Below are 22,014 nucleotides of genomic sequence, written 5' to 3'. Positions count from 1 at the left end.
CGTTCGTAATCAAATAATAATACTAATAAAGGGTTTATCGCCAAATCTCATTCGGCGCGTGTAATAAACTTGGAGAAGCCATTACCAGACCATACGGCTTTGATAAGGATGACATGTTTATATAACAATAGCTTAATTCACAGTTTCTCCCCAAATAATCGGAGACATCACAATGATTCGGAGAGCACGCTCAATTAAACCAATTCTGAGGGAGTTTCTGAAAGAGCTTTTCAACTGGTATTAAATCAGGTCATTTTAAAGGTTATAATTTGGGGGCCGGGATTAAAAAACGAGGAGAAATGAAGTTGGGAGGGCAGAACGCTGGCACCGTCGAATGGCTGGAATCTGACGCTGCGCGCATCTGACACCCCCAGGCTTCAACGCTGATTGGCTCTTATTTGAAGGAGCTCATGGGTTCATTCAACTATTAAGCGCCTCCCCGTTCCTCTAAAGAACATTATAATGCAAGGAACCTCCTTTTTAACCACAAACCGAATTTGCTTTCATTTAGGCCATATATATTTTTTAAATAGTTTAAAGTCGTAGAGATTTTTTTGGAAAAGCATTTCGCCCTGGAGCGGTGCGCGATGCTTTCGCACGCCGACCTGCTGGATGCTCGCCTCGGTGAGTTATCAACGCCAAACTCCGGTCTGCAACTCTACTGTAAGCTGGAGTACTCTTCTCATCTAAATCAACCAGAGAAAATTGACAATTTGTCTCTTATTTTATCTTAATTCGATTTAAGCGAACTAATTCATTGGAAAAGTAATCATTATTATTATATTACGCAGTAATTTGATTTAGTCCTTTTCCAAGACATTGAGAGGAATTAAATGGATTGGGTATTTTAAAGATGATATTCTGTTGTGTTTAGCTGTTTTCAGAACGCCAGGGACAACATTTTTAACAGTAAATGGGTGCTAAGTAACAAAGACAGAATTTGTATTTTCCCTGTGTGTGTTTGCTTTGGACTTGTTTCTAAAAGAAATATTGCATGTGCTTGTTTATTCTGTGCTAACACTTTTCTCTTTCGCAGCAATGGTTATTGTTACTTTCAAACCCACTCAGTATTACCCCATCTCTGATTTTAGGGATGAAGGATGCGGCGGCGGAGCTTTTAGGTCACAGGGAGGCATTGAAGTGCAGGCTGGGCGGCGGTGGCGCTGACCCGGGCCACCCCGGAGAACTTGCCCCGGGCTCCGATTCCGTGGAGGGGACCACCCTTCTCCCCGGAGACGATATCAACAATGCTGGATCCAATCCGCAGGGTGTAGCGGTGAACAGTAAAGAGCAAGAGAAGCAACAGCAGCAGCAGAATCCCACTCAGTCTGGCGGGCAGCAGTCTCAAAAGCAGAAACGCCACCGGACTCGGTTTACTCCGGCCCAGCTTAACGAGCTGGAACGCAGCTTCGCCAAAACCCACTACCCGGACATCTTCATGCGCGAAGAACTCGCGCTCCGGATCGGTCTGACAGAATCACGCGTGCAGGTGAGCAATGTGGGAACTTGTCATCGAATGTTGATTCAAAGATGTTATGTTAAATTGTCATTGAGGAGCTATTTGTTGCTGCTTAAGTGTAGAATAGAAACAGGGGCATGGCACTGGTGCAAATTTTTTTGACCATTTAAAAATGAAAGATGAAAATTTTAAAAATCCGGACAAAGAGTAGAATTCTGATTTCAGGATAGGTCATTTGGCATTTTTGTCTTAAATTAGTTGACTAAATTAGTTTTCTTTACCTTTCAAGAAAAATTATAGGAAACAATTCAATTGGATAAATTGCCATGTTCGATGAAAATTATGAGGTGCAATTTTAAGAAGAAAATTAAGGTATAAACTGGTAAATTCCTGAAGAAATAAGACAATAGGAGAAACTGGAGTAAAATAACTAAATGTTAGGAACGTATAGGCTGCTATTTTAATCATAATTTCACTAGGAATGTTGTATTATATTTCTAATTGATCGGACCCAAGACAGAATTTCAAATATAATTTATAAGATAGAACTTGCAATTTAATTAAATGTATAAATACAAAATAAACCGAACGGCACAAATGTGTTCTATTAAGAGAAATCACTCTTTGTAGAGCTGAAGAATGATTTCTAATATTAATATCTCCTGATTTAGAAACAAAATAGTATTATAGATATAATGTACGCGAAGATTTAGCCTGCAAATAAAAGTGCGAAACACTTACAGTATGTGTTACATATTATTGTTTTTATATGTCACCTGGTTAAGATTTTATAACAATGGAGCATTGGTCAGATTTATTTCTGTTTCAAATGAACACGGAAGTGAACGTCATACATTATTTCCAATCAAATTGATAATTACTCTAATTTGATTTATTCAATGATTGTACCAAATAAAAGTTCCTTAATGTACCTTAACGAAAGTGATGCTTTTGGCATTTTAGATTAGTATTTGTTTGATTCACATTAGGTTTTACATCTCGTTTCTAAAAGCAACATTTAAAGCACAAAGTCCACCGATTTAAAACAAGGCGAATCTCAATGATTATTTTACTGCTTGGCTCATCTTCATTTTACAGCATCATTATTGTTATCTCAGCCATCGGAGCAGACAGAAATCTTAATCACTTTTTAACATTATGGCTCGTGTTGCTCCTGTGATTGGTGGTCAGCAGCAAAAGCTGCGCGCGGTAAATGAACCCGCGAGATAAATGTGGGATGCAACGTGGCCGCGCGGCATTCCAGCGCGCTCTCTCTCCTTTAACCTCTGATGTATAGCGGCTCATTATATATGTATAGCTTTTTCGAGTTGATAGTGCCATAAAACCAAGACCATTATTATCAACCAATTTCAAGATTATTTATAACTTAACAGGCGTATTAAGCTCGGTGCGCAAGGCACGCTTATGAGTAAAATAATAACCATCCTAATTAGCAGGCCTGTCTCAGCACGGATGCACACTCTGCCTGAACTATTTTATTTACATAAAAACTAAATTAACGAAATGATGACCGCGCAGTGATCCGCTTTAATCCGAAATATCGCACCGAGCTTTTTCTTGTAGCTGGTGCATTGCATGAATGTTTTCCGGGGAAATAGGTCTGTCAGTGTGCACATCTTAATAGCACGGCGCTCTCTGTCTTTTTTAATGGTATGAGAAATTGCATTTTCTTTTATCCTCTGAAGTGTAATGCATTTGAGGTCGGATTTCACGGATGGCTGCGTGGAGTGGGATTCGGGGATCTAATATCAAGCCTCCACATTTTTTCGCCTCTTTTTCGTTGGGCCAAAATCTGCTCGTTAATCATTTTGATCTCGGCTGAGATCTCTATAAACCTGAAGGACCCCAGGAAGTAAACACCGCGCGCGCCATTTACCGCACTGGGCTCGAGCGGCCTTTTTATGCCCTGATGTTGTAAAGTCAAGGACGTGATAATGGATAGTCTAAATATTATGATCCCATAGCATTTACAGCGTCGTTTTGTGATGGTTTTATATTTATCAGGGAGCGAAGCAAAAACAATCTTAATAAAAAAAGGAAAGAATTACATGTAGGCTGTTTAATTGGGATGTAACCAATACCGAAAACAATCTATTCTCCTTCAAATAATTGTATATATATCCAGAGTCATATGTCTAGGTTGTTATTGTTGTTATTTTTATGTGGTAATTCATAACATCTTTTAAAAACATTGTTTTAGTAATTTGTTTTCTCTTATTTGTTTTGCCCGATTGTTTTGATGCATCAGATGACTCAAATCATCAAAAGATTAAATAAATCATCACACATCCACATAATAATTACAAAAAATATTATCGAACTATCCAAACGTAGCTGCACTTTTATTAGAAACCACCATGGTCCATGTTTAGAGATTTCACCCATCTTGCGCGCATTTACGCGTGTCTTGTGCACTTGAACCTGCCTTCATTGACCTTTGACTAATTGTCTCCTTTGTATTCTTGCAGGTCTGGTTTCAGAACAGACGCGCTAAGTGGAAGAAGCGCAAGAAGACCACCAACGTGTTCCGCGCTCCCGGCACGTTGCTGCCCACTCACCACGGCCTACCGCAGTTCCCCTCCGCCGCGGCGGCCGCAGCAGCAATGGGCGACAGTTTGTGCTCCTTCCACGCTAATGACACCCGCTGGGCCACGGCTGGAATGCCAGGAGTCTCCCAGCTGCAGTTACCGCCCTCTCTAGGCCGACAACAAGCCATGGCACAGTCTCTCTCCCAGTGCAGCCTGGGCGCCGGACCGCCACACAACTCCATGAGCCTGTCCAACATGTCCTCCAATGGTTCCGGGCTTCAGTCCCACCTCTACCAACCCACCTTCCCCGGTATGGTGCCCGCCTCGCTGTCTGGCCCAACCAATGTGACCGGCTCTCCGCAGCTTTGTAGCTCCCCGGACACTGACGTCTGGAGAGGGACGAGCATCGCGTCGCTGCGCCGCAAAGCGCTCGAGCATACAGTATCCATGAGTTTCACCTAATACTTTGATGTGCTATTCTTCTCCTGTTCCTCATCCACTCATCATTTCTGATCCAACGAGCCAGTGACGCACAAGGAAGTCTAAATGGATACGACTGTCCTCTAGAAAACAAGTTCATGAACTGTGCGCACCTGGTGGAAATAAAATCTAAAGCATTAGAGGCTTAAACATCCTTTGAAACTAGCAAACGTGAATGTATTTTATTTATTTTTAATACGTCATATTTATTTATTTATTTCATTTATTTATTATCAACCTTTTCTTTTTTCAAATTTAACCACGCGCAAATGTCAACATCCGGGACGGAAAATGAACTGCCCACTTGCGATGTATTCGTTCATATCCGTGTCAAGATAAGACGTTGCATTTGGTCGCAGAGAAACCAGGCGTGTGATGGATGACGGATTCTGGGATCAAGTTTTCTCTCCCTCTCTCTCTCATTTTAGTATTATTCTTATTATTATGAATATGGAAGAAATCGTTCAAACTGTTTTATAAAAGGAGGAAAGAAAGGAAAATATCTCAAAAAGAATAAGAAACTTGACTGCATGTTCCGACAAAGGTAAACAACAACGGGGAATTATCATTTAAAAGTAAAGTATGACTTTGTTATATGCTGTTACATAGGATGTTTTGTGTAGATAAAGCATTCTTAACTTGTTCTCATTCGGTCAGTTTGTGATATGTTCTGAGTTACTGTATGTGCTTATACCAATATAAATTTCTTAAATGTTTGATCTTCTTAACGGCTGTTTTGTTTGCTGAACATGTTTATAACGATTGAATGTAAATTAACGAATAAAATCATTTTCAATATGTCATTATTGAAACCTCGCACCTTCTTGTTTTTTGGAGACATTGCGTGCGCGTGTGTGTGTGTGTGTGTATGTGTGTGTAAGGGGCGTTTGGCTTGATTCTAAAACGGCTCTCGTGTGACTAATACCATTTTAAAACGTTATTTTGTGTAAAGTTGGTAACCACGATTTGTTTTATTTTATATATGTTTATTTTTGGCGTATAGATTACGCTTTGCATTACCACAGTATAGAAAATAAAATGGGTAAACAATGGGGCTTTTGCTATAAATACCATAGTTATGAGTAAAACTTAACTTTAATAAATGCTTGCATTAGGCCTAAAGCCTTAACAGATCACTCTATGCGCATTCGAAATAATGATTTAGTAATAATGTATGGATCTTTATTCATATTTTCATATTAATATTTTAATTTAACATACACCATTTTGTTAATACTCGTTTGAAGATAGTGCCAGCGTTGACATTTACTCCTTTTCTCTGATTGGCTGTGGGGCTCTTGGCATTATGACCTCATAGATGAGAGATTAGGACTCAGCCAAATACAATATCAAGCGCGTGCCATCACTGTCTTCCAGACCACTGCAATAACACCCCAATTATGTGTATGTTGTAATGACCGATGTACAAATATTCCTTAATGAATACATGATTAATACAGTCATAACGCGCGAAAAAACAACATTTAAGAGATCTGGCTGCCATAATGGAGTCTTCTATTCTCCATTTTACATGTAGCCCTATTTCGTAGCTTCTGGCTAGGAAATATACGATAATCTAATATATTGTAGGCCTACTGGATTATGTGTTCATTCATTCATTCATTCATTCATTCATTCATTCATTCATTCATTCATTCATTCATTCATTCATTCATTCATTCATTCATTCATTCATTCATTCATTCATTTATTAACTCGTGCTTGAAACTATCAATTTCATTAGGCTACTATAGTTTGTATTTGTGCTTGAATTATTAATATATCTTTGAGGATCTTTGAATCTTGACAAGGTAGCCTAACAAAAATGAGTAGGCTGTATGTCTGGCATGCAGTATATTTAGTCTGATGTTGGGATATTTTTCGTGATAGAAAAATCAACAAATGGACTTTTGATTGGGGAACCGGTGGCCCAAATTAAACTTGAACTAAGATGATTTATTAAATTAAGTACAAATGATTAACAGCTATTCCAAGCTTTAATATAACGCTAACGAGTTTCAGAGTGTAAATTATTGTGAATTATGGAACATGATATTAACCCTAAGCATTCAGTAATGGACATTGTGATATGAGTGTTGTGAAATCAACTACAATGTTGATGAAATAGAAGCACCGTTTGATTAAACCTGAAATACTGCAGGTTGTATCTGCGCGTGTATCTAAAAGAGAGATCGTGCGGATGTGCTCCTTGCAAACAGATGCGAGATGATATTACATAAATATTATAATTTGTCTCAGTACCTGCCGGGTTAATTAGTTTGTGGAAATGCGAAGGCCGTTCCTCGTTAGCTAATTTGTCACACGCTGACGAGAGAGGAGAACGCTGACCCGCCCCACAATGCTTTGCGGCGTGGAGCAGGGAATGTGGCGGGGAGGCCGCCTGCTTACCTCCAATTCATCTCCTGCAAATAAATGAAATCAGTCAATAAAGCATCCGAGGGTGAATATAGCTCTCTCTGTCTGGGTTATGAATGAGAACTCATTAATTCTCTAGGCCTAAAATGTGTGCGAACGAGTGAGAGAGAGAAAGAGAGAGAGAGAGAGAGAGAGAGTAGGCTATATAGTTTAGGATTACCTCCCTGAATATAAACACTACCACAATTATAAACACTAGCACAATTTGAAAATATGTAATAATATGTTTTTATGAAAATTATTCTAAGGTAACAAATAGCATGCTTTTTATTGGCCTTTCCATATCCCTGTGCTTTGTCTTTACATTTGGCATGTTTTTAATCATTTAAATTCTGCTTCATTCTGTTAATCTCTCACTTTATGATGTTTTATTCTTTATTTGGTGACATTTAAATAAAATGTGTCACGTTTTTGATTCTTATTTTTCAATCTCAAATCCATCACAGTTGTTTGGACACAATAACATTCTTAGAAAGGAATAACATGTCTGACATGTTTATGACAGTTCCGCTGTGGTTTCTGACATCAAATCTGTGGTGTACAAGCGAAGCTCAAAACACACAACCATGTTATTTATATATGTGTGCCTCCTTTGTCAAAACAATATTAGGACATGTCATATTTTTGTGATCAGTCTTAAATAAAATGTGTTTAAATATATATATTGGAGTTAATACACACCAGGTGTTGGTTTTCTAAAGTGTAGACATGACAGGGGTTAAACTTTGTAGGCCTCAGACTAAAAAAAAGCTGTAAGACTGATGTATTTTAATCAATTTTTTTTAGACTTTTAAAGACTTAAATGAACAGATAGTGTTATAATTATTTACAAATTAACTACTTTAATTACTTCTTTAAGACATTCAGTGGGGAAATTTTCTGACTTGTGCTCTTTTGCTATTGTGTGTGTTTGTGCGTGTAAAGCAGAATTAAGCGTTTCGGTGACACCGGGTTGTGTGCTGCACATACCACATGGATTTGTCCTATCTACTCGGCTTCTGTATGAGAAACCTCTATTGAACATCAAACGTATTCCCCACCGTTTATAGCTGAAATCAGCGCCTTTTAGAATAACCATCTATACTGCTCTCCCTGATGGACAGACCCATCGAGAGGAGGCTCATCTTCTGTTTTGCCATCTCTTTGTCTTAAGAGCATTGATGTCATTGAGTGAATGAAGGTTAATTATAGGCCTATTGTTTATGTCTGGCATGATGATGTCATTGTATATGTGTTAGTTTTCGTATATTTGCAAGGACCAAGCTTATTTTTATTTTCTATATTTTATCTTTAAACTTGGTTCTGTTTATTTCATTTCACATGAAATGTTTTCTATTGACACTGTGTCACAGTACATCACATGATGTCATTTGGTTACTGAATTATAGATACGGTCTTCTTACCTACATCGCTTTGCATAGTGAAGTATAAATTATTTTTGTTTGTTTACCTGTGTATCCAACTAATTTTCTGTATTATTGAACAATCACTGTTGTTTTGCTGAATTTTAAACTGGTATTTCCTTGTGGAAATGCAAATCGAGGGTTAAGTGACAACATTGATTTAGGCCCAGTCTCTCTCTCTCTCTCTCTCTCTCTCTCTCTCTGGTTTAATTAATTCGCTTTATATTTAAATAATTTTGTTGTTTCTTCAGGTAGTGCTGTCCCTCTTACTCCTCTTGCTTATTCTGTCATTAATTTATTGTGTATTTTTATACTGTTGTCTTTCCACTCCCTGTTAAGACTCTTTCATCCCCCCTACCCCTCTCTCTCTCTGTCTCTCTCTCTCTCTCACACTCTCTTTCTGCCCTTGAGTTTTTCTATTACCTTGTGGAAAGCACCTCGCCTGGCATGACAAGCGCAGCGGATTGACACTAAATCAGAAATCAACGCTGGAGCTCAGCATGAAGGTCACACTCGCTCACACACTCGTCTCTATCTGAGAACACACGCCATTCGCTCATCTGTGAGTGCGCGTGGGGTAGAGGGTCACGAGGGCCCCGTGGGATTCTGAGAAGGGGCACATCTCTGTGAGGTGTGAGGTGATGGTAATCCTCAAATAATTACTCAATGTACACACGGAGTCCATCACTCTCTGGTTTTGAAGAGAGAGACTGCAAAATATGACACAGGCATAAAACAAAAATACAATGGATAGACGTCATACTATGTTCAAACTCCATACTGAGGCCTATACGTGTACGTAATGCATTTGTGTTGGATCAAAGACATCTGTGATTGATTACACTGAAACGGTGCTTAACCTCGTCAGTGTGCAGGCATGTAGGCCCTAAACAGCACGGCGAGACATTTTCAAGTGGGTGTATACCGACATCTAGCGGTCGAAAAATATACCACAGGAACTGCAGACAGCTTATAAAATAAATTGGAACATAGGTTAATTCTTCATTCTCAAGATCTCAGACAGTACGTATAGTACTCGGACCAATTAACAAATAAAAGAAATAAACTGATTTGTCGTGATATTAATAATGTAACATAAATACCTCACAGTGTCGCAGATTCAGTTTTATCATTTATATATTATTCATATATAAGTTTTTTATCAAAAGTTGTTTTTACTTTTCTGAAGAGTAAAAAGCATATATGCACATGTATATCCACACATTATGACACAAATAATTTCCATTCATCGATTACCCTTTTCCACAATAGATATGTCTTATTAGTTTCTCTTTGTTTTACAGAAATTGAAAATAACTTCAAATGTTATCTTTTTAAAACAATCGAATATTTGCTACGGTTTATATATATTAGACTTCATGTATGTGACGTTTCCCAGACGCTCGAAGGAGTCGTCCGCTGTCAAAGATGAGCTTTGGTATTTTTCACTTCGAAAACAACACGGTCACGTTTGTCCTCTTGAAGCTTCCGTAGCCGGTCACATGAATTCGCAGATTTGTTTGGTGATCTGTCACAGACGAGAGAATAATCTGCACTAAAATGCCTTCACCGTATTTAAAGATGATTTCAGATTAACGTTTCTAAACGTCGATATTTCTTTTTCTCGTTTACGTGATCATTATAGAAGCGCACGAGATCAAACGCAGAACTGATACATTGTATATGACGCGCCCTGTCAGTCAAATCTCGCTACAATGTTGCGCTTTATTACAGTTCTAAAACATTTCTATATCGATACGTTGTAATTCTTTTTAAATAAAAGACTCCTTCTGATCGTCAGGAGACATCGTGTCACTGCCGGCCGTTGTCGCAACATGATTCTACACTGATTTGCCTTGTTAGTTTCCATTAAAATCCAAAGAGCTGGCCTGGAAACGCTGTTTTGAAAAAGGAGCATCATGCTGCGATGGATTCTGGGAGCTCGAGAAGCGCAGGGGACAGTAGAGGTGTGTTCCAGCTTTTAATTACAAGCGAATATGGGAAACACTTTCTGTTTCAGTAAGAAGTGTTTACAAAATATTGGCAGAATGTACTTGAATAGAACCACTGACAAGCAAACTAAACGTAATTCGTTATACATATAAAAGCTCAAGGCATTGGCAGTTTCTGTCTCTACTAGTATACCCCCTACATTCCTAGTATGTCTACAAATAGCCAACTTTAGCTTTATCCACCTGTAATCTCGGACAGGGTTTGTTTAAACCAGGTCTAGGCTTAAATTGTGATATTTAAGTAGTTTTACACTTTGAACATACCTTACAAAAACAATGCTGCAGACAAAACCATTGCACTGATAGATTTTACGATATGTCAGTGCAAAATGTTTTCGATGGAGACACCTGGGACTAACCCTGTCCGGGAAACCGCTGTTCCTCTGTTTAATATTGCCAAATGAGGATATGGTATATGGGACTTATAAAGTGACTTTTCATTTCAAGATGCAAAAAAAAAAGTGCACTGGAAATAAAGTCAATAAACTTGACTAAGTTATCAATATTTTGTCGATCCTGTCTTGTTTTTGACCAAAGTCGTCATTCTCCTGGGCCTCGACGCAAAAAACTTTTTGCATGTGTTGTGATTTTGTACCTCCTCAAAAGCTTCGGGGTTACACTCCGGTCACTCCTCATACACAACAACAACACGCATACAAAAGCTTTAATACGTCTTCAATAATAATGTATTTCACTGAAGATCAAACATCAGTTTTGGCCACTACTGTAAATGAAGCCAGAATGGTATTTCAGTGCTGTTATTTACCAATAATGTGGAGAAAGTCTCCAGGTTCAGTGTCCAGTTAGTGTTAAAGACCGCGGGGTGCGGTGCATGTCGAGCAGACAGCAGTCATTTCAGCAGATTCACAGCTAGATTGAAGCCATGATTCGTTTGTCTATTATATTCTCTGTGTGTGCAGAAGAGCGCGGCGCTGTTCATTGGGGAGGAACAGCCCAAAAACTGTTTCACGGAGATGCAGGTGCTGAAAGGACACTTTGACATTGTTCGATTTCTGGTGCAGATTGATGACTTAAGGTAAGCAATCCTCTTTCTCCGCCTCTGACCGGTGATTGACAGCACAGACTGAGGCAGATCCACTCCGAAAGCAAACTTACAGAGCGTGACAAGAGCTTAATCATCACACTGAGTTTGTGTGTGTGTGTGTGTGTGTGTGTGTGTGTGTGTGTGTGTGTGTGTGTGTGTGCGTGTGCGAGCGTGCGTGCGTGTGTACTTCACTAGTGTACATTGCCTCTGGGCAGAAGGCCTCTCCACAATAAGGCTTTACCACTTTCCACAAAGGACTATGGTATTACCATGTTTCTTGGATGGGGTTCCTTTTAAAATGCTATTTGTTTTTTGTTTCATTTCTAATATAGATTAGAAGCTCAGTGGGTTGAGCATTGCATTGGCCGCTCAAAGGTCATGGGTTCGAGTCCAGAGAACACAGAGTGATGAAATGTATAGATTGAATGCACTGACTAAAAAAGTTTTTCGTCTGCCGTACATTTAAAAAAAAGAAAAGTGGCTTTCCAACGCATTTTTATTCAAAAACAAATTCCCCAGCAGTGGATTCGTTTTTTAGTCTTTAGTTTCTTGTGGTGCCACGGTATTGTTTATCATCATTGTATTGTTACCCCCTGTAATGTTGTATAATAGAAGCATCTAGATCGGATGTAAACGCAGTAAACGCAGCGCAGTGTAACAGTTGATTTTCATGTGACTGGAATGAGTTTGGAAGTGGGTTTATAAGTTTCAGCTGCGCGTGTGTGTGTGTGCGTGCGTGCGTGTGTGTTCCGGCTGGCTGCTGGCGATGATCTCGGCACAGTAGAAGAGTTTCAGATGAAATCATTGGGCAAGAACGTGGCTGATTGCTTTTTCGAGTCCGGAGTCCTGTTTCTCTTCTCCGAGACCTTCCACACTTCCTGTATCTCATCCCTTTATCACGCTTTCATTCTTCTGTTCTTCCTGCGGATGATTCGTTCCTGAGCTCCGGAGGTCAAAGGTCATCTCGGGATCAAGCCATTCTTAAAATCTAATCAGGAAGCTGCTCTAGTGAGAGCCTTTTGACCGGTATTTATCATCCGAGGCCCGGTGTCCTGCTGTCTTGTTCTTTACGGAGTTCCTTTTAAATCACAAATGCGGATTTGTAGGGTGATTTCCTGAAAAATGTAAACAAACATCACTCTGTTTGCAGGGGAAGTTCTCCCAACAATCTACTTTGTGTGATTGTTTACTCACCCACGTGACGTTAAACGTGTTTAGAGAACTTCCGGGGTCTTCAGAGCACAAATGAAGATATTTAGTCGTCTTCTCGGATGAGAGCACTTTTACGCATGCGTATCAGGTTTGTGCGCCAAACGCCGCATAGGTCTTGCCCCTATTGCAAAATATGACACCATGATGTCTATGAGGAGGCCTGGAAATCTCTCGGATGTCACGTAAATATCTTCATTTGTGCTCCGAAGTTCTCTAAACATGTTTAACGTCATGCGGGTGAGAAAACAATTACACAAAGTAGATTTTGGGGTGAACTTCCCCTTTAATGACACGCCTAGCCTTTGCACATATTTCCTCCACATCTGTCAGTTCTTCAATTGTAAATTGTATTATTGTCTTGTAATTCTCCAGATTTATATAAACTCTGAACCTGTTTAAAGAATTCCATGTTTTGCTCAGTCTGTGTTTCTCTGTGCTGTGTTTTGTCAGGTTTGCATCGGCAGGTGATGACGGACTTGTGCTGGTTTGGAATGTCGAGGTGAGCAGGCCAGAATATGCTTATGATATGTGAACGAGATGCTCGATCTGTTATATGTGAGCCGATTTGCACACAGTCTTGAGTCATTTTTAACCCCCCCCACAAAAGAAAGATGGAATAATAATGTAAGTGTAGATTAGTAATTGTTTGTGTGTTCCTTTCAGACGGGAGAGTTGTTGTCGGAGTTGCGCGGTCACATGCAGCAGATCACGGCCATGACGTCATACGCTTACATCAAAGGCGGAGACACACACACTGCCCTCATTACTGCATCATCAGACCGGACGCTTAGTGTATCCTCTTCTGCTGACGTTTGTGTGTTTTTTTATGTGTGTGTGTGTGCTGATATTTGTCCTTAATTCAACAGCAGTTATGGGATCCAGACACAGGAAACCGTGTGCAGAATGTATCTGATCTTCAGTCCTCTGTGAAGGTGTGTGTGCGCGCGTGTGTGTATTTTCCTCTTGTGTGCACGTGTTTGCTCATTGATGTGTTTCTTGCAGTGTTTGCTGGTGTTGGACCGTTTGGACACGTGGGTCTCCGGGGGAAATGAGCTGTGTGTTTGGAACAGAGACTTTGAGCTGCAGTGTAAAACTGTTCATCACAGCGACACGGGTATTTCGTCTAAACACACGTATATATGTGAATACAGTGTAAACTTTTGTTATTTCATAGAATTCTTTTTAAGCTGCAATTCATATCATTGTGTCGAAAGAACTTTTTGGGTTAGTACATAGAAGATCACCGTCTTTATCCTCATTCACAATGGGAAGCTTCTAATAATTATTTGTTATATATTGCACATTTAACCTAGAAAGCTCTGCTTTTCGGCTTCTTTCTGTAGGCATCTCAGCCATGGTCGAGTTACCAAAGAACTTCATTGCAGCTGCCATGGATAGAGAGATTGGTACTTAGAAGTTATTATTGTTTGTCTTTTACGTTCTATGTTGTAGCTAAAGCAACTTTAATGTTGAAAAGAGGTGTTCAGTTGTTTTCGCTCCTGATCTTTTAGTGATTTTTAAGCTGAACGTGTCAGGGTCGGATATTGCCGTTATGGCCATGCAACATCTGGCTGATCATCAGGACACCATTCGCTCGCTCATCAATGTCAACGGTGAGATATGAATAATGTGTGCGCTAATGTTAAATTAGCATGATTGAAAAGAACAGCGTTAAGTTCAATGATGTGTATTTTCCCTTATCAGACGGACTGTTTGCGAGCGGCTCTCATATCGGCGAGCTCATCCTGTGGGACTCCCTGAATTGGACGATTCAGGCATATGAGCACATCCTGTGGGAGGAGTCAGCGGGAGAAGGCCAATCAGAGGTCAGATTGACTAACCAGAAACAGGTCGAGAGGTCCATTCAGCACATGAGCTCGGACGGAGAGGTAAAGGATAACATCTCTAAAAAGCTCAGAAAAATTGTTCATTGGGGTGCATGAGCATGAAGTGAACGGTGTAAACGTTTTTTATCGTAACAATGTTAAAGCTAAATAATGGAGGTTAAGGTGAGGATGTTGAGGTTAGTCAAAGTGTTAAGACTCAAAAGCTGTAACTCTAGTTTTTAAAATATTGCGTTTATGTTTTTTGTTAAATTCTTCGAACAATTGTCTCTCTTTCAGTTACTTGTAGCAGCTGTAGGCAGTGGTCTGTATGTTTATAATGTGCCGTTGAAGAGCGTGGTTGCGTACAGAAGGATCGCTCATGACTCAAACGTCTTACACACCATGCTGCAGGAGGATGGGTATCAGCTAATACACTTTCATACTTTTTCCCCATAATGCATTTTCACGTCCTGAATGACGCATTCCATGATTTACAGTGTGTTTTTGGTTGTTTAGGCATCTGATGTCGTGTTCTGAGGACGGCAGCGTGAGGATGTGGGAGTTACAGGACCTCCCCCTGCCTGCTGAGCCCGCCTCCTCAGGTGAAGAGGACACACCTCTTTTGAGTTAACCTGTGAACTCGCTCTTTCCATCTGCGTTTGATCTTTTCTTTAAAACCTTCTCACCCTTCTCTTCCCTTTCCAGCACAACCCATATCCTTCCTTCTCTTTTCCAAGCATTATTTATCTGTCATCGTGTGTGCCGTTTCCTAAGAGTTATCCAGTTCAACAACCAACATTCAAATAAAAAAAATGCCACGACTTCTGTTTTTAAATTGTTAACCAACGGTTAGAAGTTTACACACATCCACATATTCTCGTTCATTTTTTTCCAGCACATAATAATAATAATAATAAAGTCATCGAAACTATAAGAAACACAAATGATTATGTAATGACCAAAAATAAAAATAAAGTATAGTTTTGTTATTTATTATCATGGGTCCGATCATTTTCAAACCTGTTTTGTCTTACAGGGCTTTTCGGGATGTTTGGCACTTTCGGCAGGTCCAGTAAGCAGGTTTGCCCTCCTGCCAAGAACCTCCCAGAAGTCTCCGGGCTGCGATCACTGGAACTGACGGGTGATCTGATCGGTCACTCTGGGGCTGTGCAGGTAGGGTGGTCACGTGACTAGGGTGGATGAAGTTGAGGGCTAAACATAAATCCACGTCACCTATTGATCCACCAGATCGCTGTAATACATTCAGGTCTCGTTTAATTGAACGTTATTCCCCCACCTTTAGATCTGCGACGGAGTTTTAAATGAAAGCTTTCGATTATGCGTGTAGAAACTGTGTCTTATGAAGATTCATTGATTTGGGGGTTTGTTTTGAACCGTGCTTTAATTAAAGTTTCTGACAGAATGAAGGATGTGATCTACATAAAAGTCAATTTTTATATTGATCACCTGACACGCGCGCGAATGTGCTTCACCGTCACGGCCCACACATTAGCATCACACAATTATACCGATTTTGTATTTATTTATTTAATTTGATATTGAACATAAATCACTTCTGAGAAAAGGGGTTAAGGTGTGTTTTTGGACGTGGCCTCTAAACCGACTGCATATTCATATTTAGAAAATAATTCCTACAGTTGCTCATATTGGAAATGTAAAGCAAATCAACTGTGTACCTTAAATATATTTGAACTTTTAATATGAATACTAAAATCCAGGCCTAAAATATTCTTCCCAACTTCATTTTATTTGTTTAAATGAAAGATAGATTTTTGCAGTAAAAAAATGATACGGTCCAACAGGAGTCACGCTTTGACAGTCAGTGGCTTTTCTAACATTGAAACAGTGAGGATGAGACGGGCGCAGCACAGGAAAGAGAGATGATTTGATGACCTGGACTTTCGTTATTAGTTGTGTGTATAAAGTTCAGGAATGTTCTGAAGTTCCTGTATCTCGACTGGTGAAGCTCGGTAAGCAATGCCGAGGTCATAGCTTTAAATTCCAGGAAACGTAGAGTAAGTTGTTTTGGACAAAGAGAATAAATTCACATACTGGTGTCCCAGACAATATTTGACCTCTTAAATCCCACGTTAATGTTTATTTAGTTATATGAAATGTTTAAAATCAACTGGCGTGAAGGTGATTTTTGTGGATGTACAGTAACCACAGGTGAAGCTCATCATGTTTCTCTGTTTGACAACCAGAATCTCCAAGTACTTTCTCAAAAAAAGTATTTTGGACTTTAAATTTTGTTGCCGAGCTATATAACACTTGCTTGTGCCATCTCTTGGGTTTTGTGTTTCAGATGTTTGTGAGTTTTAAGGAAAAGGGTCTGGTCACCTGTTCCACAGATCACCTGCTCATCGTGTGGAGGGATGGAGAACTGCAGTCGCAGCTGCGCAGCCTCGCTGTCCTTCACAAACTCGAACAGAACCAGGGACTGTGATCTGATCTTCAAATCGCCTTTACCCTTGAACTCAACACAAAGTTGATTCAAAGTGTTTGTATTGAAAGCTTCAGTTAATGAACTTCACAGGTCTCAGATCTGTTGAACAGATTTCTTCGTACTAACCTTCTACCGTATAAAGTCTGATCACATCAGTGTTTTAATTTCACATCAGACACGTGGTACTTTTACACATAAAACATGTAAATGTTGTCAAATGTTTGTCATTTTACTCGAATGGTTTTATGAATAATTGTTAGATCATTGTTTTATGTGAATGTTGACTTGTGTATATGAAGGGAATATTTAATGATCTTAAAACTGAACATTCGATTGCACTTTAATGTTTGCTTGCGTTTATGTGAACTGCCTGAACTGAATTTTATTAAATCTTGTGTGCTTGTGAATTCAGATCAAAAAGACTTTATTGCAAATGTTTATTTGTGTGTCTCACAAACACAACGAATTCAAAGTCGGGAGCGGCGACTCCAAACAACAGAAGATAAAGACAGAATCAGACATCAGAAATAAACACGTTTAAACATGTATGACATAAATCCTTTTTGTACAACTAACAAGAACTGCTGAATGGCAAGACTAATTTTACTTTCAATAGTATTGTGTTTAATAAAAATAGTTTATATACATTTGCTCGAGGGATGATGCAAGGTTGCATTCCCCAACTCTTCAAAAAATTAAAATACAGTAATTGGCACAGAATCTGCACCCATCAATCAAAACACACAAATATTAAACCTGACCTTCTAGTTCACTTCATGACCCGCCCCCTATTATGATGTCATCGTGAGATCATGTTTGTAAGTGAGCCCTTCGATAATGGGTGTGTGAAGGATGTCCGTCAATAGAATTACAACACGATATTCAAACACAAGCACAAGATCCATGAATGATCGTAGAAATCTAATGGCTTCTAGGAAAACGTTTGTTTCCTTGTCACAAATACTTTAGGTAGTTGCAAAAATAATTGCATCTGAAACATTGGCGGAAATCACGGGATACATCGAACCTGAGGGGACAGTTTTGGCTGCACTGTTAATGTTTGGAGTCAGACAAGTACATTTTTCCCATGAGTCTGAGCATTTCTGCATCTTTACGTGAATATAACTGTTTGATTTCTGAAACACAATGATACTTTAAAATCATCTCCAATTTAGGGATCGGTTTCATTCAAAGTTTAAGGGATAGTTCACCCAAAAATAAACCTTCTGTTATGTGTTATCTCTCATGAAAATATGCGTCTTCATGAAACGCGTCAGTGGTTTTGTGTTCATACAGTGGGGGTCAATGTTGTTCGGTTACTCAAGTTCTTCAATATTTCAGTATTTATTTGGTGTTCTGTTAGAAATGATAAAAGGGGGAGTAAATGAGTTGACTTTTCATTAATGGTTGAACTATCCCTTTAAGTCTGATCTTCAAAGCGTATGGAGACATAAAACAAAGCATACAAGCCGAATAACTGTTGCACGGAAAAGAAGAATCATCAAAAACTCTCTTTTGTGTTCCATCCAATAGAAAAAAAACGGAACTTTGAAAACATCAAATGAGCAAATAATAAATCTTTTTTTAAATAAATCATTGCGTCGCCGCTAAACATTAAACAAAGCTGAAATAACCAATAAATCCAGCGAGTCATACAATTACAATAAACTTTGGACTCATAGAATGAAACAATCCCATGGTCACCATGACAACACATAATTCAACGATTCCATATTTGAAACTCAGATTAAGAGGGAATCTGACATGAATAATGACAGGACATTAATCTGTGGTGTTTCCACAATCGAGATTAAGGCATGTATCTGAGAAATGCACTACATATTTATATTCATATCTGCAAGAGTCCATATAACTTCATGCTCAAAACATCTGAGAATTCGTTTTTCTTTACATATAAACCCTGTGTCTGACAAAAACATGAAACAGTTCTGGGAAAGTACAATGCATGCTGACAGGTTTGACGTACAGAAGCTTTGTTAACACTGAAACACAGGAACACGGAGGATCAGATGGGTGGAGAACAGGAAAAGAAGGGAACGCTTTCATTAAAAGCCCGATGTGAAGTTTTTTTAAAATGCTCTATGACTGATGTCTGCAGGCTTTAGAGACACAACCAGAGCGAAAGAAAGCAAAGGAATCTAATAAACAATATTCTCCTCCAGCCGCTGCTGGTGAACTGCAGCTCTGCAGTGATAACCGTGTCATATATATACTTTTATAAAAGGTTTGGTCAGTTAAACATGGACAGGGGTGTGGAATGAAAACATTTCATTTGAACCCCACAAACTGGCAGTGAATCACATTTAACTGATAACATCCACAACCTGAAATAGAACTTTAATCTTTATCTTTATCCTGATTCAAAATATAACATTCATCTCGGTACCTACTCACGCAACATCACAGCATCACATTTACCATCAAACAAGAAATAGTTTGGCAGTTTTCTGTTCAGAAACGGGGGCGCGTTCATGTAAATATTCATCTTTCATTTTATCTTTCATAATGATTTAAACCCAGAAGCTTTGTTTCGGATTCGATGACCCCTGATCATAAGGACTTTACCATTATTCTACTGTTAGCAATAACTAAAGACATTATAATTCATTCTAGGAAACAAACATGTTTGTGAGTTTTGTGTGACGTAAAGTATTAGATGAAGTATGCCAAAACATACTTGAAGTTTGTTTCTTAATAATTGTTAGTTAATCAAATTAACCTTAAAATGAAAGTGCACTTATTTTTCTGTAAGGGAAACCATTATGCAAACTCATTTATCATTTACTGCCAAACCAAACCTGTAAGATTTTTGTATGTAATGGAACACAGAGATATCAGACAAAACGTTAACATCCTATTCAAATGCATTTTAACAAAAATGAAATTTTCTTCCTCATGAAAATGATAATCTGTTCCACACACAGTCATCATACACCGGCATCAGTGGAATACAGCAAACAGAATATGGACTACTTTAAACTTTAGCTTTCATTCGGCAAAACATACATTTCGGTCATAGAGGATTGGACAGAAAGTTCTTTCAATGATGAGAGGATTTATATCCAGTGAACATTTTTCATAGACCGTGGGTGAAGTTCTCAGGATTGACCACTAGAGGGTGACACGTGCATCCTGTGTTGTTTGTACAGCAGTGATGATAACCGTTAAGAGCTGTCTGTACTTCATAAATGACACATTTGTAATCTCTGTGTTCCTTCTTTTACACAATTTACGAATGTCTGGACGGCTATAAAATAAACAAATGACCAAACAGTGAGCCTCATATTGTACTTGTATTTAAAATACATTACTTCTAATGGATTATATGATTTCTATGAAGCCTGTATATGTATAAAGATTATTTTAAAGGTCTTAATGCACTTAAATACTATTCATATGTGTGTATGTATGTATATTTATATACTGTACTTATATATATATATAAAACATATGATAGAATCGAATGTGTTAAAGATACATGACTTAACCTAAATATTGTTCTTTTATTTATTCTGTAAAACGCATTTTAAAGTTGTGGCTATGAAAAAACGTATTACAATCTTAAGAAACATACTGAATGTCTGCATATGAATGCCTCTCTGTCTCATTATGCATTAAGATGAACTGATAATGATTTATACAGTATATACAGGCTTCATTGAAAGTGTTTTGAGCGCATGAAAGAAAAATGAAGAAAGGGGGGAAACAGCAACAGGAAGGATGAGAGAACAGGAAAGAGGGAAAATCAGAAACGTGCAGAATGTGTGCCGCATGCATCCAAACGCGCCATCACAACAGTGCCATCTGGAACTTTCAGAACACCCTGTCATTGTATCGCGGTGCCAAGCGAACTAAAGAGATCCACCTCAGTGAAAAATCTGCCCATGTGATGAGCTCCAAGAACATGTAAGAACTCTCAGTCACGATGATGTATATATACATCATCAAAACGTTCTAGAACTCTGTGTATCGGTGATGTGTTCTAGAACGCTTTGTGATGTTTGTCTTTGAGTGCTCTTTCCAACAATCTACATGACATATAACAAGCATAGAGCCAAACATCCACCAGATATAAACACTTCAGAAATTCTGACCTGGCCTGTCTGTGAGCCAACGGTGCACGCGTGCGTCCAACTGCGCTTACAACACAAAATCTACTTTTTTTTGGTGTGTCGAAAAAGTTGTGCTTGTTCAGTGATTCAGACTAAATGAAACAAAGCAACTTTTGGAAATCTTTTCTAGTCTCTGCCATGAGGCTGAACATATAAAGCGATTTGGCTTTCAGTGTGCAGGAGGACCGGATATCAACAGTGTAAGCACAACAGCCACATGAACCCAAACAGTCTTCGTAAAACACACCAAGACACTTCCATCATGGTAAAAGTAGACATGTGATACACAGCCAAGCTTATCCCTAAATAAATAATACTTCAAAATGATAATAATACGTGCAAACCCACCTGTTGGGTGGTCTCTTTGAGGCTGCGCTGGAGTTTGGGAATGTTGTGTCCGTATGGACCACTGTGACGTTGGAATGTTAACCGTAATGTTTTGTGTAGAATGTAAAAACGTTCTCTCCTGCCGATCATTATAAAGCATCTTACAGCAACACATACACACTCTATCTTTCTCTCTCACACGCACGCATCATCAAGCTATTACAGTATGTGTCTGGATATACAGTGTTCTCGAGAAATATATTCTTTGCTATTATTGGCTGTTTATATCAAAATTATTGAGTATTACACACCAGTCCTTGGAGTCTGAGAAAAGAGCCGTTCTGATACAGAAAGTGCCGGAATACTGCCGACCCGCAGTGAGGTCGACCGTCGCAGTGTTTGTACATTCAGTCTTCAGTTCTAACGATTTGGCAACTTGACAGTCAACATATCCCGTCGGCTTTATGTTGAGGGTGATGAGGGGGCGGGCGAAAGAGAAGTGAGGGTCCACTGCAGGGGCGAGAGTTTGTATGCTAGAAACCCCCACGAGCGACCCCCTGAAACTTCATGAACAAAAACACTTAATTGACCATTCACCAGATTTTGTATTAGTGACGATTCAACCTGTGCAGGACGATGAGGAGTCGGGGCGACGTGGGATAAGC

At 39.1% G+C, this 22,014-nt stretch overlaps 2 protein-coding genes across 2 annotated transcripts; both read left to right on the top strand.

Annotated features, from left to right (window-relative positions):
* Nucleotides 1-587: 587 nt before the first annotated feature.
* On the top strand, nt 588-5,289 carry otpa (orthopedia homeobox a; the record flags this gene model as incomplete). The annotated part of the gene is made up of 3 exons (XM_079485835.1): nt 588-663; nt 1,092-1,489; nt 3,949-5,289. The coding sequence occupies 3 exons, from the start codon at nt 588-590 to the stop codon at nt 4,468-4,470; spliced, it is 996 nt and encodes a 331-aa protein (XP_079341961.1). The 3' UTR covers nt 4,471-5,289.
* Nucleotides 5,290-9,721: 4,432 nt separating this feature from the next.
* wdr41 (WD repeat domain 41) lies at nt 9,722-17,562 on the top strand. The gene is made up of 13 exons (XM_079486164.1): nt 9,722-10,294; nt 11,260-11,375; nt 13,047-13,095; nt 13,260-13,388; nt 13,466-13,528; nt 13,599-13,710; nt 13,940-14,002; nt 14,108-14,209; nt 14,301-14,485; nt 14,720-14,841; nt 14,939-15,024; nt 15,459-15,595; nt 16,749-17,562. Exons 1-13 carry the CDS (start codon nt 10,247-10,249, stop codon nt 16,887-16,889), a joined length of 1,353 nt encoding a protein of 450 aa, XP_079342290.1. The 5' UTR covers nt 9,722-10,246; the 3' UTR covers nt 16,890-17,562.
* Nucleotides 17,563-22,014: the final 4,452 nt, after the last annotated feature.

This window comes from Barbatula barbatula (genome assembly GCF_947034865.1).
Source record: "Barbatula barbatula genome assembly, chromosome: 22".
NCBI classification, from domain to species: Eukaryota; Metazoa; Chordata; class Actinopteri; order Cypriniformes; family Nemacheilidae; genus Barbatula; species Barbatula barbatula.
Note: the sequence above shows the minus strand (reverse complement) of the source record. Positions and strands in the feature narration are given on the sequence as shown.